The 27,406-nt window shown below is 34.2% G+C and overlaps 1 protein-coding gene across 8 annotated transcripts in view; it reads left to right on the top strand.

Annotated features, from left to right (window-relative positions):
* FOXP2 (forkhead box P2) overlaps positions 1 to 27,406 on the top strand; it is a 298,530-nt gene that overhangs the window by 101,381 nt on the left and 169,743 nt on the right. For all 8 annotated transcript variants that reach the window (XM_053716711.1, XM_053716710.1, XM_053716709.1 and 5 more), the window contains exon 3: positions 8,893 to 8,982. In XM_053716711.1, coding sequence (XP_053572686.1) covers positions 8,893 to 8,982 — 90 coding nt within the window. The remainder of the gene's footprint in view (positions 1 to 8,892; positions 8,983 to 27,406) is intronic.

The following is a 27,406-nucleotide window of genomic DNA, read 5'->3' as shown; positions in this document are numbered from 1 at the left end:
GTGGAAAATATGTACTACACGTTCACAACTAAACTTATCATTACAAAATGAGCTTTCCAAGACTATGGCAAAAATATAATTAACATGGCTGTTGGGAAGCTGAGATGTGTAGCCCATGATTTTTCCAGTTCATATTTTATATTATTATAATATTGTCTTCATTTATCACATGCATATTTTTTTAGGGAATAGGAGGTCTTGAACACTTTTTTTTTTTTTTAAATGTTTGGTGTTAGTCCAGTAAAAAGCTATCACTGCATTCTTCAGCACTCATATATTCATACTGGGCAAACACTGCCAGTTTAGATGAAGTTTAGTTATATTTAACTTTTTTTTTTTAACGGATATCAAAGTGCAAAAAGAAAACTATTCTTTATTCCATATAACTATGTGTTTAACTCTGCAAAGGGATTAAACACATAGTTAAAGTCTGCTTCCAAGCAGCAATGCACTTCTGGCAGCTAGAGAAAAACACATCTGCTGAGCCAATAACAAGAGACAAATGGCCATCAATCTTCAGCTAGTTACCAGTAGTGCACTGCTTTGCTGCTGCTGAGGGTATTTAAATAATATTTTCAACAAAGGATGCCAATAGAAAAAAATATCTTTGATAAAAGAAGGACATTTTTAAAAGTTTCTTAAAATGATATGCTTGGTCTTTTATATCCCTTTAAATTTTCCACCATAATTTTCCAGTTTAAAATGGTTCATAATATCCCTTTATATTAAACAGCATGAAGTAAATGTGTGATTCTACCTAAAAATATTTATCACATACAAACAGTGATTTCTTTCATATTGTGCAGGTTAAGTTATGTATACAGCGTTTAGCATTTTAATTATTTAACTTCCGCAATACATTTTATAATCGTTCCTTTTTTTGTACTTGCCAGTCTTGTTTATTGTACATTGGGGATGTGTTGTCTTTTCGTTGAACTGAGTAATGGAATGTACGACATGAAATGTGAAAGCTGACCTGCAATTACTTGAGTATTCCGTGAGACAATGGCATGATTGTTGTGGGAAAGTCTTCAAATGTTAAAAGTATGCTCTGCAAACGTATACCAAAGGCTTATGTGGGAAGGCAAATCAATGTTGTACGGAGATAGAGCTAGTGCATTCAATTTGTTTACTTTGGTTTCCAGTGTCTGCCTGCCTTCTCCGAAAAAAAAAGAAAAAGAAAAGAAAAAACTTGCTTGGAGCAGACTGTAGCAGACCTCTCTCTGTCTTTTCATAATTGATCAGGGGATGACTGCTTTCCCTGAGGGTTAAGACGTGGCAACTTTTTCTGTTTGCTCAGCATCTCAATGCAGTAGTTCAAACATTGTTCACACCAGCTGGCAGTGTAATGCCATATGCACATCTTGTCAAAGCAGCTGTTGTCATGGATACTAGAAACTATCTGGGAAGCTAGCTTCATTGATTCTAATATAAATTGTTCAGAATTTGATTCATTTTGATTTTTGTTATCATTTTTGACAGCAAAGGTATGATAAAATGTTTGCAGAAATTACAGTAATCTTATAAGTACACCTTTTTAGTATGGAAGTTTTGTTGTGTTTTGTATGAAAGTACAAATAGCTATAGCAAGCTATAAAGAAACAATTTTCTATCATAGACTCTTTCTTAAAGGTTTAAACGTTAAATGAAAAAAAAAAATATATATAATATATATATATATTTATTTTTATATATATATATATATATATATATATATATATATATATATATATATATATATATATATATATATATATATATATATATATATATGTTGAATGCTTAAAGGGACACTGAACCAAAAATGTTTCTTTTGTGATTCAGATAGAGCATGCAATTTTAAGCAACTTTCTAATTTACTCCTATTATCAATTTTTCTTCATTCTCTTGCTATCTTTATTTAAAAAAGAAGGCATCTAAGCTTTTTTCTTGGTTCAGAACTCTGGACAACAGTTTTTGATTGGTGGATGAATTTATCCACCAATCAGCAAGGACATCCTAGGTTGTTCACCAAAAATGGGCCGGCATCTAAACTTACATTCTTGCATTTCAAATAAAGATTCCAAGAGAATGAAGAAAATTTGATAATAGGATCTGAATCACGAAAGAAAACATTTGGGTACAGTGTCCCTTTAATTTGAAGTTTAGAAGTCAGACTTTTTAAGAAGTGCTTGAATACACTAATAATACACAATAATAATCTAAAAGGGTCAGTGATTCCTCTTTTTAGAATTTGCGTAGAAATTTAACTATCATTACTTTATATTTATGCATTTGATTGTCATAGTCTATTAAAATGACCTTTCTTTGTTGTATTATTTCCTAATGACTCTTTGCTCATTACAAGCATCATTAAAGAGACCTTTAATCATTTATGTGTGTGTGTGTGTATATATATATATATATATATAAATAAAATGACCACAGTCACTATAAAATTATTTTATAAGTCCACTACATGTTAGAGTAGCTTTCTGTGTTTTACCTTTGGTATTATGTGCTGTGTATGCGCAAAAACTGACAGTCACTGAAATGATCTACTGAAGTGAATGGGTAATGTTGGATAAGGGGCAATTAGGATAAATGTGCAAATATGGATTCCTGGTAAAGTTCAGAAGAACTTTAAATGCATTAATTTGTTTAGACCTATTATATTTAATTTAGATGGTTGACTTTTTTTAGTGAATGATTAAGTTGCAATTGCAATTAGTGGTTACAGAATTTGAACTATAGAATGCTTATGTTTAAGTAATTCAAAGTGCCACTGCCTGAATTATATCATAATCCCATTATCTTTGAGTCTAAGGTTTGCATCAGTTGTCTATTACAGAAGTTGATTGTATTCTGAAGGCAAATATATAATTTATTAAAGGTATAGGAAAGTCAAAATTAACCTTGCATGATTCGGATAAAGCATGTTATTTTAAGACACTTTTAAATTAAAGGGACAGTCAAGTAAAAAAAAACTTTCATGATTTACATAGGCAATGTAATTTTAAACAACTTTCCAATTTACTTTTATTACCAATTTTGATTTGTTCTCTTGGTATTCTTAGTTGAAAGCTAAACCTAGGAGGTTCATATGCTAGTTTTTTAGACCTTGAAGGCCGCCTCTAATCTGAAAGCATTTTGACAGTTTTTCACCACTAGAGGGCGTTAGTTCATGTGTTTCACATAGATAACATTGAGCTCAGGCACGTGAAGCTCCTAGGAGCCAGCACTGATTGTCTAAAAATGCATGTCTGTCAAAAGAACTGAAATAAGGGGGCAGTTTGCAGAGGCTTAGATACAAGGTAATCACAGAGGTAAAAAGTATATTATTATAACTGTGTTGGTTATGCAAAACTGGGGAATGGGTAATAAATGGATTATCTACATTTTTAAACAACAAAAATTCTGGTGTTTACTGTCCCTTTAACTTCTATTTTCAAATGTACTTTGTACTCTTGGTATCTATTGTTGAAAAATAATATGTACATATCTAAACTAGTGGGAGCTAGCTGCTGATTGGTGGCTGCACACATTTGTCTTTTTGATTGGCTGGCTAGATTTGTTCAGCTAGCTCTCAGTAGTGCATGGCTGCTCCTTCAGTAAAGGATATCAAGGAAATGAGGCAGATTTGATATTAGAAGTAAATTGCAAAGTTGTTTAAAATCGTATCTTCTATCTAAATCATGAAAGAAAGAAAAAGGGGTTGTGTGTCCCTTTAATAAGGGTTGTTGCTAACTACTATGCCAAAAGAAAAAATGTTGGGAATTCTCTTAGAATGCCACACGAAGCACCTAAAAAAAAAACGGTGTTTTTCCCAATAACCAAAAATTGTGTTAAATTGTATGCAATGGTTTAAGATGCGCTAAAAAGCTATGGGGTGGATTTCACTTGTCCGATTGTCCCTGCATGGTTTAAATATCCCTGCGTGGTTTGAATTTATTCTGTGTCTGTTTTACTTTACCATATAATATACTGTGAATAATAACACTACTATAATTTGTCTATTATTCTTTTTACTGAATAAAATATAAAATTTTGCTATTGCAAATAATTGTTGATAGCATAAAATCACATCAATATCACATGAAAAATAAAATCACATCAATACCAAATGAAAAATATGACATGAAAAATATAAAATGTCCAAAGTATTTGGACTCTGCCTTCAAGACTGAGGCATATGCATTCCTGTTAAAAGTTTGTTCCTTTATATCCAATGTGTGGTTAAAAACACTTTTTTCTTACTGGCGTGTTTTCCAGATAAAATGAAACAATTGTAACATATGTATATAAATATTCTGTGAATGTTAGATACTAACTTTGCTCCGTTAGTGTTATACACTGTGGTTCCTCCGTAAGTGTTATACACTTTATTAGGTTTGTTTAAGTCCCTTATTATGTGAGTGTACCCCCTTACCGGACCTCCGATGGCTTCTGTCTCCTCTCTTCTGGGTTATGGAAGGGTTGCATATGCATTCCTGTTAAAAGTTTGTTCCTTTATATCCAATGTGTGGTTAAAAACACTTTTTTCTTACTGGCGTGTTTTCCAGATAAAATGAAACAATTGTAACATATGTATATAAATATTCTGTGAATGTTAGATACTAACTTTGCTCCGTTAGTGTTATACACTGTGGTTCCTCCGTAAGTGTTATACACTTTATTAGGTTTGTTTAAGTCCCTTATTATGTGAGTGTACCCCCTTACCGGACCTCCGATGGCTTCTGTCTCCTCTCTTCTGGGTTATGGAAGGGTTGCCTCAGCTGTCGCTGTTGTTTTAAGGTTGTTCGCCTTGAGAGTATGTTATGTTTCACTGTCTTTCGGCGTCTTTGAATTCACCCGGCAACTTCCTTCTACCTGGTAACTTGCTTCTACACGGTCACGTGTCACGCAAATCCCATGTGACACCGAAGGGCCAACCTGGAAACCGGTATACGGGGAAGGTTCTTCTCTCTGGTTGGTTTTGCAAAATAGTATCTATTTGCTCAAATCAATGTTCTTGGAGCCAGTGGTATTCTTAATAGTCTATCTACGCGTTTCAGCGCTATCCTGCACCTTTTATATATAAAAATATCAGCTGTTCATTGGCCGATAAGGAAAACTCACATCTCTGTCAGTGACATGTAATTACTTTTCCCAGACCGTCCCCGTGTGTCCCTGAGATTCCGGTCACGTTGTACATGGTTCCTTTAATTATAGCTAAGCTCACAAGCACTGTTTATAGTTCTTCCAAAATATCCCGCACAGGTCAGATACATTTCCAATTAAGACTGTTGCTAACTACTGCCATGTATTCAAATGACAAAATCATACAAAAAATTTAAATTAAGCTGAGTACCACTGTAATGGATGATGTTTAAGCCACAATACATAATATTTAGTATGATACATAGTTTTCTGTATTAATAAGTAGATTCCATTCCAATAATTGGACTGTAACAGAAAAACATTTTATTTGTTAAGGATTGGAAGAGTGAATATTTATTGCAGAGTTTTCATGATGTTATTTTACAATCTCTGAAGCTTGTTTTTTCCCAGGACTAATAATATCAATTTTTTACCTATTACTGCTTAAATATACATCATAAATTGATGTGCTTCTTGTTTTACCAGTGATGTGAAATAAAGTATAGTGTAGTCTACGCTAATTGTTTTGTTTTTCTTTGTTTATGCTTAAATGCTAATAACTTTATTTTGGGTGCGCAAAGACTTTTTATTGCCCTTATAACGTAACAATACTCTATGGTGTCTCCACATATTGTATTCAGGCCACCAAAGTATACCAAAGTGAAGTATAATAAAGAGCTAGAGCTTAGAATATTCAGATACAATTAGTTTACATATTGTTTAGCTAAATACAACTTTTTAGGATGTTTTTTTGTCACTAAAACATAATGATATTTGTCAGGTGAAAGTTAACTTGTTAAAAACATCTAAAGCTTCATGCAAACATATTAGACCAAATGCACTGAAAAGCTGGAGGAAATAATTGCCAAACAGATAATGCTTGTTAGACCCTAAAGCAGTGATGACCTTGGCTCCCCAGATGTTTTGGAACTACATTTCCCATGATGCTTAGGCACTCTGCAGTCTAGTTAAGCATAATGGGAAATTTAATTCTGAAACATCAGGTGTGCCAATGTTTGCCATCACTGCCCTAAAGCATATACTTTGTGCTTACTTTTCATTCATGCATCTTGTAGCATAAAATGATTCCACTTTTCTATATTCTTACCATAGTACAGGCATACCTCGAGGACATTGCAGGTTCAGTTCCAGACTACTGCAATAAAGTGAATATAGCAATAAAGTGAGTCACACTTTTTTTTTCTGTTTCGCAGTGCATACACTATACTGTAGACGATTAAGTGTGCAATACCAATGTGTCTAGCAAAAAAATTAATGCACATACTTTACTTACAAAATACCTTATTGCAAAAAAGCCATCAGCAAGTTGTAATCTTTTTTCTGGTGGTGTGTATGTATATATGTGTAGGTGTGTGTATGTATATATAATTATATATGTGTATACATGTGTATTTATGTGTATATATGTTGCAAAAATGTTGCCTCCAATTTGTAAAAAAACTCAATATCTGTAAAGCGCAATAAAGTGAGGCGCAATAAAACGAGGTGCGCCTGTATATATACATGATGATAGAGATTCTTATGGGGCAATTTAATAAGTACAACCTAATGGGCAGCTCCATCTGAACGTACAATTCAGCAGTATAAAACTAATCAGTTCTCTGAAAAATAGAATAATACAATCCTATATTTGTGTTTTAGTTTTTCTGTGTCTGATCAGTGATCTAAAATTAGTTTCTCTATGTACAGACAAGGGGTCCACATTCAATTTACTTTACAATCCTTAGGAACTCAAAATATATGGGGCATTTATATTTACAAACATTGCAGAATATTCCAAGATTTCTAGTGCAGAGAGTTATCTTATAGCATATCAGTTTAACTTTAATCATTACAGCCTCGATGGCAAAACTCAGGCCATATGGTTTATCTATTTACTTTGTTTAGAGGAGACCTTCTTAGTATTGTATTGTATGAGTGGCTATTTTTAATGAAATGTGCTATTGTGTGTAGATAATATATGATCTGAAAGAGGGTGAACTCAAGAGTGTTACTTCATTTAATCTGTTATTGTAAGTTACCTTTAGTATTTTTCTCTATAATTTAATAAAGTTTTCCAAACATGATCCTCTTATTTACTTTGCCCAGATGGGTTTATAACAATTCATCATCCTCATTGATAAGGCTCAGGAAGTCAGACTATAAGTTAATCATTTAGTATTTATAGCACAAGCTTTTAGATTTTTTTTATATTATGAATTTTTCACATGCAGTAATGCATGTCAGACATACAATTTTAAGACCTGAGTATTGTATAAATAGAGAGGTTCCAACTGTCCAGCATACTGTAGAACACACCTGGTTTGGGATTGTTGTCACTCTTTCTCACTATATGTCTTACCTTTAAAATGACAACCTAGAACAGTAATTATTGATCTATTCAGTTTTACTGTTTTATGGTAGCCCCACCTCAAGACCATCAAAACCTGCCAAGACTGACCAAAATGGGATGTGAATGTCTTTGTAAGTTTAGGATATTTCAATATATGCTTTGTTATATTACTATTACAAAAGAATAAATAAATAACTCAAGCAGCATTGAGGGGGTCCTATGAACTTCAGTTCAGCCACAAAGTGCTTTATTCCCTGTACTATTTGAATGCTTAGCAATACTTTTGCAGTTTCGTTTTCCATTTTATAATAATGACATCACCTAGAGAAGCAGACTCTTGAAGGGATACTAAAACCCAAATGTTTTCTTTCATGGTTCAGATAGAGCATGCAATTTTAAGCAACTTTCTAATTTACTCATATTATCAAATTTTCTTCGTTCTCTTGCTATTTTTATTTGAAAAAGCAGGAATCTAAGCTAAGGAACTGGCCCATTTTTGGTTCAGCACCCTAGATAGCGCTTGCTGATTGGTGGGTACATTTAGCCACCGATCATCAAGCGCAACCCAGGTGCTGAAACAAAAATGGTCCGGCTCCTAATTTTACATTCTTGCTTTTCAAATAAAGATAGCAAGAGAATGAAGAACAATTGATAATAGGAGTAAATTAGAAAGTTGCATAAAATGTTATGCTCTATCTTAATCATGAAACAAAAAAAATGGGTTTAGTATCCATTAATACACCATTGTTTTAGGTGATGTGTAATCAAACAAGCCCGCTTTGTAAATTATCTTCTGTAGAGATTTCCTTGTGTTTAAAAAACATCCACATAAAATCTCCACTTAACTTTTAATTCTCAAACTTCTGCATTCCTTGTTTGGAAGTATAATATTGTGCATACACTTTTATGGGCTATAAAACAATCATACAGAGTTTTATTTTAGTTGTTAGTTGTACTAAAAATATTTAAATGAAATAATGCCAGCTGAAATAGAGCATTTTTATGTCACGTTGTTATTGTTTCCAAAAAATATAACTAAGTATTTTTAAATAAGTGTAAGATTTCATTTGTCTTTGTTAATAAGGAACCAAATAAATAAATTCATTTTTTGATACATTTTATATGTGCTGTTTGGAAGCTAGTAGTATTTTTAGAGGTTCATTTGAATACATTTGGAGTTTTTTTCTTCTTCATTTTTTATAAATTGAGAACACTTGATTGAGATTTTGATTAATTACTACCTAAACATTGCTAATGAAGTGTTAACATATTCATGTTGTGTGATTTCCTTTTCTAATTAAGAAAATAATGTAAGTAAATTATATATACAAAACCTGCTGCTTATATTGAAATAGTAAATACAAACCTTTATTCGCAGTAAATATCCATATAAACATAATATTTTTTGTGTTTAATTCTAGGCTCTCCAGGCAGCAAGACAACTTCTTTTACAGCAGCAAACAAGTGGACTAAAATCTCCAAAGGGCAACGATAAACAAAGACCACTGCAGGTCAGTTAAATGTTTTTACTATGTATTATTTTCATTTTATGTAACAGTTAAAATATTCTAAGTAAATAAATAAATACAAATATTATTATTATTCTCCAGGACTGTATACTGGTGATAAATTAACACAAAATATCACTTGAACAAATTAAGTTGTCGACAGTTAAGGGCACAATAATAATTGTATACTAGCAATAGTCCTGACCAACATTAGTATGGTTTAAAGGGACAGTAAATTCAGTTATTTATATATGCATAATATATATATATATAGAGGAGTTAAATGGACTTACTAAAGAAAAAATAAATTATTTTTATTTTTTAAATAATTTGCTTTATTTTAATTTTTGTCTTCAAAATGGTTAAACAAAAAGTTGCATTCTTAAAATCATACAAATAATTCTGCTCCTTATGAGGGTATGTCAAGTGATTGCAGCATACACATGTATGTTTGCTTCTTGTTAGCTAACCAGCTGTTTCTAAATTTGGAGTGGCACATGAGCACAACTTTGACTATGTGTTTCACTCCTTCATAGAGTTTAAACACATAATAAAATAAATTAATTTGCCTAAGAATAAGATGGTGTAAAAAATGATTTATTTATTTTTTCTCTAGAAATTCCCTGTAAGATATATAAAGAAATACTTGGTTTATAATCATCTAGTAACAGTCCATATGCATTTGGAAAAACAAAAAAAATTTAAAGCACTCACCATTCAACGGTGAACAAGGTGAAGATAGTCCCGCCACCCAGGTCCTGTCCTTCCACGGACTTTTTAGCAAATATAAACATAGAAACTTTACTTTGCGGTATTCACGGGTGGTGCTTAAAAGCCAGCTGTATCCATTAGTAGAAGTGTGTCAAAATTCATTGAGTAAAATCAAAAACTTTTATTGTGTCATTTTAAAACATACAGACACATTGATGCTAATGCCCATATACGCTGACGCATTTCACACGGACCAAGTGCTTTATCAAAGATCTTCAGTGTGAAACGCGTCAGAGTATATGGGAATTAGGATCAATTTGTCTATATGTTTTAAAATGACATAATAAAAGTTTTTGATTTTACCTTGGGCTTACTCAATGAATTGTGACACACTTCTACTAATGGATACAGCTGACTTTTAATCACCACCTGTGAATACCACAAGGTAAAGTTTCTATAATCATCTAGAATGCACAGTCTGGGAACGGTATTTTCAAGGTTTTTTTAGATAGCTACTGTTGCCTGTTGTTTCCCCAACTACACTGAAAATATAAGTAAGAAATGTTTTCTCTGTAAAAAAAAACTATGTAAATAGGAGACAGTAGTACTGATTAATCTCCCAGTGAGGGTATGAAGGAGAGAGAAATTTTGTATGTGAAATAGCCGCTTGTGTTTATTCAACCCCTCAGCCATAATTAACATTTCAATACCTAACATAAAAAATATTAGCAAATCTGTTTTACTTGCAGGCTCAGCCCTTTGTTATGGGAATGTTCTAGATGATGGTTTTAATAAGAAAAACAGCTATTTTAAATACAGAAATAAATATGTATAAATAGTTTCCCATATATTAAATACACTGCAGTATGAATAGCAAGTCATTTGGAACACATTAAGGGGAAACACATTTTATAGTACAGTGTCCCTTTAAGCATACTTAAGTTTACAGTATACACTCCCTGAATGCATTGGGCTTACTCTTTTATAGGTAAGCTTGGCAACTGCTTGCACTACTGCACAGGTGTGGAGGGAGGGACCATTTATACCATTAAATAACTAAAACAAGTTAACATTCTTTTAAAAATATATATATATATTGCATTTTATTGTTTTAAATGGTTTTGAGTCAGTTTAAAGTGTAAAGAAATGTGCAATAGCATGTCCCTTTAACTGTGGCAATGCTAAGGGCTAGATTTATCAAAGTCATTCTATAATTACGCTCAAAATAACGCATACGCACTGATCCCCATATTCAGTAAACTACTGTGCGCCTTTAATTGCGCAAATCTGAAAGAAATCTGTTCGCCTTCGCCTAGGGGCACGGGCGCACTTCCAACAGTGCTAATACACATTGCTTACAGACGTAATTTTAGATGCAGACATAGAAATATGACATGTTTGGAATTCATCATTGCTTTGTGCCGATAGGGAACTGAAATTTTGGCTTCAATTGCGTGTTGTATATTTCGCCATACAGACTGGGGCAAACACCATTATAATACATGCTTTTACATCTTGTGATGCAGTACTTTCTTCTTTTAACTAATTTTTCAAAGGCTCAGCGACAAAAAGAGACTGTTATTGCAAGAAATGTGCGCATCCACAGGCGCATATGGGTACCAACAGTTTTATATATATATATATATATATATATATATATATATATATATATATATCGATATATTGATATATTTATTTTTGTGATCTCAAATTATTAACATATGGCAAAAACAGCACAGAAACATTATATAATATAAATATAAGCTAAATAGTTACCTAGAAAACACTTTTTTAATAATCAAAACATGGCGGCGTAAATATTGATAGGGATGTATTGTGATAAATAGGGAGTAAATGCTTTTGCCGACAGGCGAAATTTATCATTATTACGCCCCAGCTCGCCTGCGGAAAGTTAAGTCTATTTTTGTGATAAATTCAGGCGCATATGTGCGCTTCTCCGGAGGCGAGCTAGGGCGCAGTTACAGGCGAAGCACATACAGAGTTCGCCTAGCCTTTGATAAATCTAGCCCTAAGTATTGAGACCGGAGACAACTTGAGTTCTAAGTGAGTGTATCTCATGTGTTTCTGATAAATACTTTGTGACCTTTATATGTAGTTCCAAACTATTTCAAACATTTTGTTAAAAAAGGGCTTTAAACCTCAAAATGTGTTATTTCTTTACCAGCATCTGTGTGTTCACTCTAACATACTTTATTTGCTTGTAGCAACATCTTAATTTTATACTAGTTTTAAATAATACAGGGAGAAGTGAAAAGCTCACTCCCCAAGGGTACTATGAATCTGTTGTCAGAGTAACATACCTGTTTTCCATCTCAGAAGTGGATAATACTCATGCTCCGGCTCAGTTTTTTTATTTATTTATTATATCAAACAATGATTTTATGTATAAAAATAAAAATGTTATCATGTTCCAAATATATATGTTATATTATGTTTTGCACTTTTACAGGAGCATTTATATTAAAGTGAATGTAAATTTTGATGCTAAAGTGCCCGGTTTTTAAAACTTCGATTAAAAACAGGGGCACTTTAATTCATAAAAATTTTCATTTCACTCCTGTTGTGAAAAAAAACTTACCTTTTAATCTTCACAGCAGCTCCAGCTTCCTCCACCTGTTTCAAAGCCTCTTCCTGGGTCTAAAATGAGGCATCGGCTTCCTCCAATCACAGCAGTGAATCAGACACTGAATCCCCCGGGGGGGAAGCTGTGATTGGAAAATGACCTATCAATCATTTCTGACATCAGAAATGGCTTGTGAGACCGGAGAAAGCTGGAGCTGCTGTGAAGTTTAAAAGGTAAGTTTTTTGTCACAACAGGAGTGAAATGTAAATTTTTATGAATTAAAGTGCCCCTGTTTTTAATCAAAGTTTTAAAAACCGGGCACTTAAGCATCAAAATTTACATTCACTTTAAGTAAGTTTAAAATAATGGTGTGCGTACTGCGCATATACATGTAAGTGTCTTCCAATGGGACCATAATATAGAAACATTTGGCAGCAGATTAATTAAGAAAGCCCATTTAGTCTGCCCATGTTCCTGTCTAATGAGTTCAGTCTAGAGGATTGCCTTGTGCTATATCCCATGCCATCCTGAAATTCCTTACTATAGTCTAGTATAAGTCTCTTACTATATAATCTATTTTTTTGCCTCTATTTACTAATTTACAGATGGATGTAGTTTCCAACTATGGAACCTGTCTGCCCATCTTCACAGTAAGCAGACAATGGACACTGTGCATCTGCTGATAGCAGTTAACATAGCACAAGGAGTCCTTTACGCAGTGCCACCCCCTTCTTACATGTGACAAACCGTGCAAGAGCAGGGCCTGTCAAACACTCTGAACAAGTTTGGGTGATTTATCTCCATGTGAGCCTTCGTCACAATGGTTCCAAAGGAGTTTCTACTGCTTGGTACATGAAGCCCTGTATTAACCACTCATTTTGTGAAGTGATATTGCATATTACGCCCAAACCTGCTACTAAACTTGAAATCATGACCCCTCATTCTGGTGTAGCTGTTGTTAGGTATCTTCATCCTTAGCTTCATTACATCTATTCATATACTTGAAGGTTTCTGTCATACCACCCCTCTGCCTTCTTTCCGCTAAACTATTAAGATAATAAAGTCTTTCCTTGTAGACCATATATCACATTAGTATATTTACTATTATTTAGTTTATATAATTCTTGGCTCCAGAACTGTTGCCAGTATTAAAGATAAAAGCTAACTAGTGGTCTATAAAGATTCGTAAATGCCCTATTTTCTTGTACTGTTGCTTCCTCTTCCTATACAACCAGGGACACGGCTTAGTCAAAGCACCTTATGCACAATATATAAAGGGTCATGGAAGTCAAAAATAAAAATTTCATGGTTCAGAACAAACAATTAAAACCAAACATGTTAATGTTTTTTTTTCTGTTATCAAATTAATTAATTAATTAATTGATTGATTAATTAATTCTGAATCATGAAAATTAAGGGGCATGAATTAAACCTTCATGATTTAGATAGTTCATGAAATTTTAAGGGACACTTCATTTTACTATTATTAAATTTACTTTGTCCTCTTTGATGAAAAGCATACCTAGATAGCCTCTAACATTACTGGAAGCTAGTTGGTCGATTAGTGGCTACACACATATGCCTCTTGTCATTGGCTCAACAGATGTATTTAGCTAGCTCGCAGTAGTAAATTGCTGCTCTTTAACTTCAGCTTCCATGTGTCTTTAATAAAAAAAAATTGTATTCTGTAATCACCATTTGAAGTTTGTAGTATAGCCCATGTTTCTCTTTAGTCTTTTATCTTTTGGGTTTTGCCTTTAAAAGGGACTTAGCTGCCAACATTATATATATAAAAAAACGTATTCTTTCTTTAAACGTTGGTTTCTAAAACTGCACTTTATTCTTCTGGTAAGCAACAAATAAATTAACATGACTTATACAAACTAAAATAAGCAGACCTTTATTCCTGACAACTTTGAGTAGCTATTGTAACTGTAATTTTACTTTTTTGTTTAGATTTCAAGCATAAATGTATTTGGAATGTATTCATTAATCATATACTGTGATTGTATTTTTGCAGCCATTTGATTCAGTGGCTGCTAACTTTTAAAAGCAGTTAATAATATCCTTGATGTAATTGGTGTTCTTTTAGAAAGTACATTTTGTATATGTGCTTTCAATATCTCTTCAAACAAAGCTCAGTATATTCTAAAATTAAAACTTATATGCTGCAATTGTTTATGAATTCAGATTTTTCCTCTTGACAAGTAATGGTTATAAATTGTGGAATGTGTTTACTTAATTTACAGATCAGACGTGCTGATGGATGCTTACCACTAATAACATATGCTAATATGTTGTTGGAAACATTAATAATACTTATTGTTCCCAATGTAACTGTGTTTAACCCAGTGGTGTCCAACCTTTTGAAATGAAAGCTCAGATTTTATGAAATGTTTATTGAAAGGAGAAAAAAAAACATACTGCTGCATAAGAAAATAAAAAAAGGATTTTGTTTAATAACATAATAACCACAAACCTCTATCTATCTATCTCTATCTATCTATCTATCTATCTATCTATCTATCTATCTATCTATCTATCTTCTATCTCTCTGTCTATCCATACAAATCTGTCTATCTATCTATCTTTCTATTTATCTACAGGTATCTATCATATATCTATTTAATCTGTATCTATCTTGAAAAATACCCTTATAGTTTAGCAGTCAGATATAAAAATGGTTGCTAGTCCAGAGAATTGTAGTAGTCTATTCCATGTTAAAGAAAGTCAAAAGCCTAATTTGTTACTTTTTAGTAGAAATTACCATACAGAGAGGACAGGCATATACGTGGATCAAGTATTAGCTCAGAATATTAGTGGTTTTGATTATTACACATTTTTCTGAAGATAAATAGAATATATTTTTTAAATAACTGGCTGTACTTCTATCAACTCACCCAATTTATGTTCCTACATTTAATATAAATATATTAAAAAAAAAAAAGAATTAGTGTAGAACCTATGTTGTTCTATGTTGCTTTTTATTGTGGCATTCTGACCAGGCCTTCCAATTGTCCCTATTTGAGAGAGACAATCCCTAATTCTAAGATCTGTCCCACTGTCCCTCTGAGACAGCCTTATTTGCAGAATTCCTTTTAGCCCCACCCACAAACTGCCCAGACATGCCCTCGAACTTTCAGGACACCCCCTCCATCCACCCAAACACAGCCATATTTCAGCCCACTATCTAACCATGACCCTGTCCCCTCCCAACATAACTCTACACACAAAAGGGCAACGCCTCCTTAACCTCTTGAGTCCCTATTATCTAGCGACAAACGTTGGGAGGTATATTCTGCATAATGTGCAAAAATACTTTATTATCTGCTAACGTGAACTGGATAATATACACTGATTTTTTTTTTTTGATTTTTTTTTCAGCACCACTGTAATAAAATCACATTTTCACTCTGATCATTACAACATTTGGCTTCTAACTAATGTTTAATGCAGAATGCAGTAAAAATAAAATTGCATGCTTCATGGAGCTTAGGACCTACAGTCCATCCTTTACCCCATAGCTTGAAACTGATGTTCCAGGTGGTGTAGCCTATTACAAGGCACCCAAAAAATGAAATTGTGCTCCTGGTACCTCTGTTGTAGGAGCCATATGACCATCACCAGTGTGTTATCTTTCCCTTTTATGGTGTGAGGAGTTTGCCTTGTGATTTGTTGTATTGCCTGGCATGTCATTTAAAAGAAAAAAAAGAACTACAGCATCTGCCAATCCAGTGTATGTGAAAACATATTGACCCCGCATTGTGTGTAAAATGCATATTTATATTTATTTTGTGCTCCGTTAATTACTAATGTATAAAAGCATCATTACATTTGTTACTTCATATGCTTCAATTTTATTTGTTTTATTTTTAGTGTCTCTTTATGATAGCTCCCCATTGCTTAGTGAATAGGCTCCACAGAATGCTATAGAATGGAAGCATAAAGCAGCAGACTCATGGTGATATTCCTAACTTAAAGACTTGCTGAAGCTACCTTATTTGTATGCATATCCCAGATATTTTTAAATCCCCTAAACAAATTGTACACCACAATTCTCTATTCCTCCTGTAAAGAAGGAGTTCTGTAAAATACTTTCCATTCTTGTTAACCTCCAACTTAAAAGTAAATCTCAGTTTTGTATTTTATTTATCTATTTGTTTTAAAAAAATGTGTTTTGGTCTGTATTGTAGAGAACCGTTTAACAAGCTGAAAAATAAATAAATATAACAGTATACTAAAGCCCATGTACAGTTCAGACTGAAAACATAGGAAACATATATGAGATGTGTGCAATTGTTCTTGATAGGGAGTTATTTGAATTCAAAATGAACCTGGGCGACGGTCACTGATCCCCCCCCCCCTCACTCATTCATACATTTATATATTTTTTGTCTGTGTGTTCTTTTGTTTAAATTGGATAATAGTGAAACTTAGTTAACATTCTATAAATTACTTTCTCAAATTTGGGACAGTTTGCTGGTCCTACTGTTATGCATTGGGATAGTAATTATAAACATCTGGTACTTGCTGGCAATCTGAAACTTCTCTTGCTTTACTAGTGCCTTTTGTTTGTCTTCCTGCATGGTAAGTACCACCCACATCTTTTTCTGCTAAATAGTCTCATGACAGTCATACATGCATTAATCCAATTATAACATGAATAAAGTTGGAGGAGGCAAGATAATTAGAAAAAATGTAAAATATTCATACTTTGCCTATTCTTTTTTTTTTTTTTTTTTTTAAGCATCAGTAACTTAGATAAATCCCACTTAGAACTATCAAGGTCATTATTTTTCTGTGGGATCCAGAGGGAGCTTTTTCTTTTATATATACAATCCCGGATACTCTTTTATAAATATATTGTTTGTTAATGTTATCTTTCAATACAATTTAAGCACTGCATTGTGACTTGTCTTCTTTTGTTCTTATCTAACAGCTCTGAGCTATCTGCTTGCAATTTTTAGATTTTCTTGGCAAAGAACAAAAACAGCTGCCTTTTCTGCCACATAAAATAATAGATTTGAGCTAATGCAAATAACAAGGGTTCTAAGGAGAAATAAAAGAAGTGTGCTATGTAATCTTTTAAGTATTTGCATTGAAGCATTTTCTTTAAGGATGAAGGTTGCTATGTAGAGAATTGAACAAGGTCGTATTATAAAAACAATAAGCTAGCTTACAAAGATGTATAAAGTAATATAGCATTATATCCGCAAGGCCTATGAGTAGTAACTTTATTAGAAACACCAGGTTTTTTTTTTTTAAAGTAACTGTAGTTCTAAAAAAATGTTGCTTACAGAATGATTGGGGGTTGGAAAGTAGAAGTGTTAATGAAGAACAACTGTAAAAAAGTTTACTTCATCATCATCGTCATCATTAATATTATTATTATTCTTTATTTATAAAGCACCAACAGATTCCGCAGCTCTGCCCATGGGTACAAGGATAAAAGTACAATGGAGAAACAATACAATAAGAGACAACATTTTACAGACAAATACAGGGGGAATTGAGGGCCCTATTTCCGTGGGAATTTATAATCTAGATGGGTAGGAGGATGGGAAACAAATGTGAGAATGATATTAGTGAGGCGATAGATGAGGGCAACTGTTAGGTAAGTGAAATTAATTTGTTAATGAGTTGGGTGATAAGCTTCCCTGATCAAAAAGTTCTTTAGGGGAAGGTTTAAAGGAGGAGAGGTTAGAGGAAAGTCTGACAGCTCGAGGAAGTGCGTTCCAGAGGGTTGGTGCCGCACGAGAGAAGTCCTGTAGTCTAGCATGAGAGGAGCTGATGGTAGAGGAAGCAAGAAGTAGGTCATTGTTGGATCTTAGGGGGCGGGCTTGAGTATATTTGTTGATGAAAAAGGACAGGTGGGGTGGGGCTTTGTAGGTTAGGGTTAGAATTTTGAATTTAATTCTGCTGTGAATGGGGAGCCAGTTAAGGGACTTACAGAGAGGAGCAGCAGAAACAGAGCATAGAGAGAGGTGGATTAGCCTCTTTTTAAAGGGATACAGAAGTCAAAATGAAACTTTTATGATTCTGAAAGTGAGCCCTATTTATTATACTGTGGACGGACAATGTTTACAGGCAGAAAAGAGCAAAGCACATTCCTTGCTATTGCATTCAGGGCTTGTCAATCATCCAAATAGATGTTGTAAGTCCACCACCTGTGAGGTGGCGGAGAGGCTAGGAAGTATGAGCGAGCCTGCCCTGAGGGCATTTGCACCTTCATAAATGGAGTCCAGAATGTACAATTTAAAAAAATAAATACTGTTTCTTCAGTTCACAAATGTACTTCTTTCTCTTGGTCACTTCAGGGAAAAGGGAACAAAGTGTAACCAAGGAAACCAAGGGAAGGAGTGAAATCTAATATTATTATTTTTTTTAATTGTATGTTAAATCTGAATCATGAAAGTTTAATTTTGACTTCAGTCTTCCCTTAAACTGATATAAAAAATTATATTACATTTTATAGGACTAGTTCTAGGTGCAACAAAGAAAACAATGTATTCCTGCTTCTTTACGTGGACATTTCATATCTTTAAAACGTATACCAAATGATGATGGTTATGAAAGTTTTAGCAAATCTATTCCCTTAATGCAAACTAATACCATCAAAAAAATATCTAGCAAGTACTAACAATTTTGTCAATCCTGTTTCCTAAAGAAACATTTGGTGATATTGAAAGTACAAAAAATTATAGCTCCTTAAAAAAGAGGATTTGGTTCCTCCCTTTTCTTTGTTATTAGTACTTTCGATCCTGACAAATATTGCCTATATAAAAGAAGTTGTTAATAATTTCTAAATCTGTTAGTTGTGCACTTTCCATGTATATAAGCATACATAATTGTTGAGAGATAAACCCAACAGTGTATCATTCACTTGCCTATAGTGTATCAGTACGTCATGGCATCATGTAACTGGTTAGTTGCCTTATTATATAATGCCACCCCCTGCCCCCCGTGCAAGAATATTAAGGGACAATTAATGTTATAAGACTTATAAGAATGAACAAATGTTATGCAGAATTAGTTGAATATATGAATTCATAGGCCTAGCATTTTTTTAATTTGATGGGCCCTAATTAGGACAAGTGAACAGCTCAAAAGCAGAAAACTGCATCTTAATTAGAATATTCAATATTCCGATATTATTTTGTTACCTTAACCCCTTCATTCCCTTAGGACGTTCCATGTCATCCTAACAGCGCTGGGCTTTAAGGCCCTTAGGACAGCATGGAATGTCTTACCTTTATTAGCATCCTGCAACCTCTTCTATTGATTTAATGTGAAATTGAACTGCATTGTAGGCAGTCCCCTATGATCCGATCTTGGCCTTCAAATCACGTGATCGCATTGACGATTGCATGATTTCCTTTTTCAAGCAAGTGATTACATCGGAACAAAGAACCACTTACCACAGGCGTGAAGGGCTTAAATGTGTTTCATAGCTTTATAATTACATCATTATAATGCTATAACAATCAGTTTTGGTTTGTGCCATTTTACTACTTCGGATTTTATGCCTTCTAAGTTGTAGTGAATTTAATATGAGGCTATGCTAAACATCTGAAGCAGCAAAACGTAACATTTGCGTTAACATTTGGGTAAGAAAATGAACATTCAATTACCATACAAAAGTTAATTTGTTCACTAGAAACATTCCATGGGACAAAACATAGAGGGGAGCATTAGTTGTGCCATTTAAGTGTATTTTTTTTACATTCCTCCATTCCTGCATGCATACTTCTACAGATTCTGAAAAGCTCCAAAAACACTGGAAAAAAAGCATTATACAGAAAATACTTTTGTAGGTCACAGTCCATTAAACCCCTGTGTGATTGGAGACGTATAAGTTCTATGCTAGTTGTAATGATATGTTTACATTAAAGGGACAGTCTACTTGAATTTTTGTATTATTTAAAAAGATAGATAATCCCTTTATTACCCATTCCCCAGTTTCCCATAACCAATACTGTTATATTAATACACTTTTTACTTCTGTGATCACCTTGTATCTAAGCCTCTTTAGACTGCCCCTTATCTCAGTTCTTTTGACAGACTTGCATTTTAGCTAATCAGTGCTGACTCATAAATAACTCCACAGGAGTGATTATAATGGTATCTATATGACACACATAAACTAGCACTGTCTAACTGAAAAACTATCAAAATGCACTGAGATTAGAGGCCAACTTCTGCTGCTTAAAAATCAGTTTATGAGCTTACCTAAGTTCAGCTTTTACCAAAGAATACCAAGAGAACAAAGCACATTTAATGATAAAACTAAATTGGAAAGTTGTTTAAAATTGAGTGCCCTATCTGAATCATAAAAGTTTAATTTTGACTTGACTGACCCTTTAAATCATTTTTATAAATACCACTACCATAAAATTAATTTCAATAACAGCGCATTCTTAAAAATACACATCCCAATTATAATCTGAACAGTAATTAAATGATTACTCTTATGAAGCAGGAACATGTTTTGTTATACTGTAGTTTTATTATTAGATAGATTTAGATACATATTCTGAATGTGTTAGTGTGTGTGTGTTTGTATGTGTATGTGAAATTGTTTAACATTTAGGCAAAGGGCTTTGTTATATAGATTTTTTTTTTTTGCAAGAATAACACAATGGCAAAGTTGAGTTTAGTAGACTTTTTATGTATGCAGTCAGGATAAACTGTTTTACAAGTTTCACCTGTAAAGACTGAAAAAAAACAATTTTATTAAAGAAATCTTTTGTTCCACATGTTGGGATTGGCTTTTTACTGCATTACATAGTATAGTGCATTTGGCCTTGAATAAGCTTTACTACTGTATTTGAATAACAATGTTTAATGATTGTTTTGAGGGAAAAAAACATACTGTTTATGCCAGATTTTACACCTGTAAGCATTTTCAGTGAGGACATGAACAATATTTTACAGTTCTATAGATTTAGTACAATGAGCATATTTTGAACATGATGATTGAATTAAAGTTTTACTAGAGCCAGGGGTGCAATTTAACCAAGGATGTTTTTTGGCTTTTGTAGAGGTTTGCACAGCAAACTGCTACTGATTTGAATATGTTGTTTCTTCTGCTTTAAAAGGAAAACATTGCAGAAGATCAATTAAAGGGATAGTGAAGTCAAAATTGAACTTGCATGATTCAGCTAGAGCATGTTATTTTAAGACACTTTTAAATTCACTTCTATTTTCAAATGTGCTTCATTCTCTTAGAATCCCTTGTTAAAAAATGAATACGCACATATCATACACTAGTGGGAGTTGCTGCTAACTGGTGCCTGCACACATTTGTCTCTTGTGATTGGCTAAATAGATATTTTCAACTTCCTGTCAGTAGTGCAATGCTGTCCCTTCAGCAATAGATAACAAGAGAATGAAGACAATTTGATAATAGAATTAAATTGGAAAGTTGTTTAAAATTGTATGTTCTGTCTGAATCATAAAAGAAAAATTTGGGGTTTACTATCCCTTTAAGATTAATTTTATTTGTGTGTGTAAATGTTAGCAACAAAATGGTTACCTCAGTAGTATAAAGAAATTCAATGTATTTTACGTTATTAGTACAATAAAAATAAGAATGGATGGAATCAGAAATCTGGTCGCAATGTAGCTGATGCTAAAAAAAATTGTGTTCACTCCAAAATTTAAGTTTTCACTTAAAGGGACATGAAAACCAACATTTTTCTTTCATTATTCAGATAGAGCATACACTTTTTTTTATTTTTTATACTTATTGAATTTGAAACACGATGAGAAGGAACATGACTTGACAGTTTACAAATATCAGTTAAAAAATTATACATATGAATTTAGACCTTAAAGAGACACAAAACAGTGCTTCTTTAGAAACCACAATTCTTTTAAATTAAAGTAAACATAAAAAAAACAGATTGTGTTTAAAAAAAAGCAAGCAACTTACTTGTATTCTTGCAAAATGAGCAGCAAGTTTTAAGGCCACGTGTTTTATTTGCAGCAGAAGTCCTCTGCTGATCATGGGCAGTAAACTGAGTTTTATGGTGTTTCCTAGCAACACTTCAAAAGAAGCACTATTCCTTGGCCTTCCTTGAGGGGCTGGGACAGGAAGTAATGACATTAAAAGAAATTAAGTTAAAAAAAAAACAAGAAATTAATAGTAAAATCCTTTTAAAATGATGGATAATACATATTGTGATTTCTATTAACGTATAAGCCACTGCTTGGTGCTTTTTTCTTACAACACCGAAACAGACTGTTTTATATCCCTTTAAAGAGGGGTACAACCTTGAACTGATTCATTACAGTTGGCTCAATTTTTTTAAAAAAAGAGTTGGCTGTAAGTTTTAAAGATACAAAGTAGTTTATTTTCAGTCCAAACATTTTGTTGTGAGTCAACTAAACAACTTTTGTGAAATGAAAATGATATTAGAACTATGATGTATTATTTCTATGAATATATAGATAGCATAAACAAGAGCCTTCTAAAGCATTTAAGATGGAGGAGAAAAAAAAAGGGAAAATTAAATAAAGATTAGGAAAGAGAGGAAACCGAACCTAAAGAAGGTGAAGAAAGAAGAAAACAAGGAATGAAGGAGGGAGAAGAAAGAGGAGGCATATGTGACTAAAACCTTTGGCTGTTCACTTCAATGGCCTAAGCTCCCATGAATATTTGTAATATTTTCCAATTAAATTTAATGTCTTGAAATTTGTTTAGATTATTTTGTCTGAGGTATGAGTTCTCTTCGAGTGTCATTAATTCTTGAGTTCTCTCCTTCAGAGCATACACTTTTCAAAAAGTTACATCTATTATCTAATTTGCTTAGTTTTCAAACGGCTAGATTTGGAGTTTGGCGGTAAAAGGGCTGTTAACGCTCCGCGGGTTTTTTTCTGGCCGCACCATAAATTTAACTCTGGTATCGAGAGTTCAAACAAATGCTGCGTTAGGCTCCAAAAAAGGAGCGTAGAGCATTTTTACCGCAAATACAACTCTCGATACCAGAGTTGCTTACGGACGCGGCCGGCCTCAAAAACGTGCTCGTGCACGATTCTCCCATAGGAAACAATGGGGCTGTTTGAGCTGAAAAAAAACCTAACACCTGCAAAAAAGCAGCGTTCAGCTCCTAACGCAGCCCCATTGTTTCCTATGGGGAAACACTTCCTACGTCTGCACCTAACACCCTAACATGTACCCCGAGTCTAAACACCCCTAACCTTACACTTATTAACCCCTAATCTGCCGCCCCCACTATCGCTGACCCCTGCATTACACTTTTAACCCCTAATCTGCCGCTCCGTAAACCGCCGCCACCTACGTTATCCCTATGTACCCCTAATCTGCTGCCCTAACATCGCCGACACCTACCTTCAATTATTAACCCCTAATCTGCTGACCGGAGCTCACCGCTATTCTAATAAATGTATTAACCCCTAAAGCTAAGTCTAACCCTAACACTAACACCCCCCTAAGTTAAATATAATTTTTATCTAACGAAATAAATTAACTCTTATTAAATAAATGATTCCTATTTAAAGCTAAATACTTACCTGTAAAATAAATCCTAATATAGCTACAATATAAATTACATTTATATTATAGCTATTTTAGGATTAATATTTATTTTACAGGTAACTTTGTATTTATTTTAACCAGGTACAATAGCTATTAAATAGTTAAGAACTATTTAATAGTTACCTAGTTAAAATAATTACAAATTTACCTGTAAAATAAATCCTAACCTAAGTTATAATTAAACCTAACACTACCCTATCAATAAAATAATTAAATAAACTACCTACAATTACCTACAATTAACCTAACACTACACTATCAATAAATTAATTAAACACAATTGCTACAAATAAATACAATTAAATAAACTATCTAAAGTACAAAAAATAAAAAAGAACTAAGTTACAGAAAATAAAAAAATATTTACAAACATAAGAAAAATATTACAACAATTTTAAACTAATTACACCTACTCTAAGCCCCCTAATAAAATAACAAAGACCCCCAAAATAAAAAATTCCCTACCCTATTCTAAAATACAAAAATTACAAGCTCTTTTACCTTACCAGCCCTGAACAGGGCCCTTTGCGGGGCATGCCCCAAGAATTTCAGCTCTTTTGCCTGTAAAAAAAAACATACAATACCCCCCCCCCAACATTACAACCCACCACCCACATACCCCTAATCTAACCCAAACCCCCCTTAAATAAACCTAACACTAAGCCCCTGATGATCTTCCTACCTTGTCTTCACCATGCCAGGTTCACCGATCCGTCCTGGCTCCAAGATCTTCATCCAACCCAAGCGGGGGTTGGCGATCCATAATCCGGTGCTCCAAAGTCTTCCTCCTATCCGGCAAGAAGAGGACATCCGGACCGGCAAACATCTTCTCCAAGCGGCATCTTCTATGTTCTTCCATCCGATGACGACCGGCTCCATCTTGAAGACCTCCAGCGCGGATCCATCCTCTTCTTCCGACGACTAGACGACGAATGACGGTTCCTTTAAGGGACGTCATCCAAGATGGCGTCCCTCGAATTCCGATTGGCTGATAGGATTCTATCAGCCAATCGGAATTAAGGTAGGAATTTTCTGATTGGCTGATGGAATCAGCCAATCAGAATCAAGTTCAATCCGATTGGCTAATCCAATCAGCCAATCAGATTGAGCTCGCATTGTATTGGCTGATCGGAACAGCCAATAGAATGCGAGCTCAATCTGATTGGCTGATTGGATCAGCCAATCGGATTGAACTTGATTCTGATTGGCTGATTCCATCAGCCAATCAGAAAATTCCTACCTTAATTCCGATTGGCTGATAGAATCCTATCAGCCAATCGGAATTCGAGGGACGCCATCTTGGATGACGTCCCTTAAAGGAACCGTCATTCGTCTAGTCGTCGGAAGAAGAGGATGGATCCGTGCTGGAGGTCTTCAAGATGGAGCCGGTCGTCATCGGATGGAAGAACATAGAAGATGCCGCTTGGAGAAGATGTTTGCCGGTCCGGATGTCCTCTTCTTGCCGGATAGGAGGAAGACTTTGGAGCACCGGATTATGGATCGCCAACCCCCGCTTGGGTTGGATGAAGATCTTGGAGCCAGGACGGATCGGTGAACCTGGCATGGTGAAGACAAGGTAGGAAGATCATCAGGGGCTTAGTGTTAGGTTTATTTAAGGGGGGTTTGGGTTAGATTAGGGGTATGTGGGTGGTGGGTTGTAATGTTGGGGGGGGGGTATTGTATGTTTTCTTTTACAGGCAAAAGAGCTGAAATTCTTGGGGCATGCCCCGCAAAGGGCCCTGTTCAGGGCTGGTAAGGTAAAAGAGCTTGTAACTTTTTAAATTTAGAATAGGGTAGGGAATTTTTTATTTTGGGGGTCTTTGTTATTTTATTAGGGGGCTTAGAGTAGGTGTAATTAGTTTAAAATTGTTGTAATATTTTTCTTATGTTTGTAAATATTTTTTTATTTTCTGTAACTTAGTTCTTTTTTATTTTTTGTACTTTAGATAGTTTATTTAATTGTATTTATTTGTAGCAATTGTGTTTAATTAATTTATTGATAGTGTAGTGTTAGGTTAATTGTAGGTAATTGTAGGTAGTTTATTTAATTATTTTATTGATAGGGTAGTGTTAGGTTTAATTATATCTTAGGTTAGGATTTATTTTACAGGTAAATTTGTAATTATTTTAACTAGGTAACTATTAAATAGTTCTTAACTATTTAATAGCTATTGTACCTGGTTAAAATAAATACAAAGTTACCTGTAAAATAAATATTAATCCTAAAATAGCTATAATATAAATGTAATTTATATTGTAGCTATATTAGGATTTATTTTACAGGTAAGTATTTAGCTTTAAATAGGAATCATTTATTTAATAAGAGTTAATTTATTTCGTTAGATAAAAATTATATTTAACTTAGGGGGGTGTTAGTGTTAGGGTTAGACTTAGCTTTAGGGGTTAATACATTTATTAGAATAGCGGTGAGCTCCGGTCGGCAGATTAGGGGTTAATAATTGAAGGTAGGTGTCGGCGATGTTACGGAGGGCAGATTAGGGGTTAATACTATTTATGATAGGGTTAGTGAGGCGGATTAGGGGTTAATAACTTTATTATAGTAGCGCTCAGGTCCGCTCGGCAGATTAGGGGTTAATAAGTGTAGGTAGGTGTCGGCGACGTTGTGGGGGGCAGATTAGGGGTTAATAAATATAACATAGGGGTCGGCGATGTTAGGGGCAGAAGATTAGGGGTACATAGGGATAACGTAGGTGGCGGCGATTTGCGGTCGGAAGATTAGGGGTTAATTATTTTAAGTAGCTTGCGGCGACGTTGTGTGGGGCAAGTTAGGGGTTAATAAATATAATATAGGGGTCGGCGGGGTTAGGGGCAGCAGATTAGGGGTACATAAGTATAACGTAGGTGGCGGTCGGCAGATTAGGGGTTAAAAATTTTAATCGAGTGGCGGCGATGTGGGGGGACCTCGGTTTAGGGGTACATAGGTAGTTTATGGGTGTTAGTGTAGTTTAGGGTACAGTAGTTAAGAGCTTTATGAACCGGCGTTAGCCAGAAAGCTCTTAACTCCTGCTTTTTTCAGGCGGCTGGAATCTTGTCGTTAGAGCTCTAACGCTCACTGCAGAAACGACTCTAAATACCAGCGTTAGAAAGATCCCATTGAAAAGATAGGCTACGCAAATGGCGTAGGGGGATCTGCGGTATGGAAAAGTCGCGGCTGTAAAGTGAGCGTTAGACCCTTTAATCACTGACTCCAAATACCAGCGGGCGGCCAAAACCAGCGTTAGGAGCCTCTAACGCTGGTTTTGACGGCTACCGCCAAACTCTAAATCTAGGCCTTAGTATCCTTAGGCTCAAGAGCTGGGAACTAGCTGCTGATTTGTGGCTGCACATATATACCTCTTGTCATTGGCTTACTAATGTGGTCAGCTAGCTCTCAGTAGTTTACTGCTGATCCTTCCATAAAGGATATCAAGAGAATAACAACAGAAGTAAATTTGAAAGTTAAATAAAAATGTATGCTCCATTTGAATCATAAAAGATAAAATGTGGGTTTCATTTCAGTTTAAATGTGAAAAGGCTGAAAAATCAATAGGTTCAGTGCTTATTTAATAGAA

This window comes from Bombina bombina, chromosome 6, assembly GCF_027579735.1.
Source record: "Bombina bombina isolate aBomBom1 chromosome 6, aBomBom1.pri, whole genome shotgun sequence".
In the NCBI taxonomy this organism is placed as follows: domain Eukaryota; kingdom Metazoa; phylum Chordata; class Amphibia; order Anura; family Bombinatoridae; genus Bombina; species Bombina bombina.
Note: the sequence above shows the minus strand (reverse complement) of the source record. Positions and strands in the feature narration are given on the sequence as shown.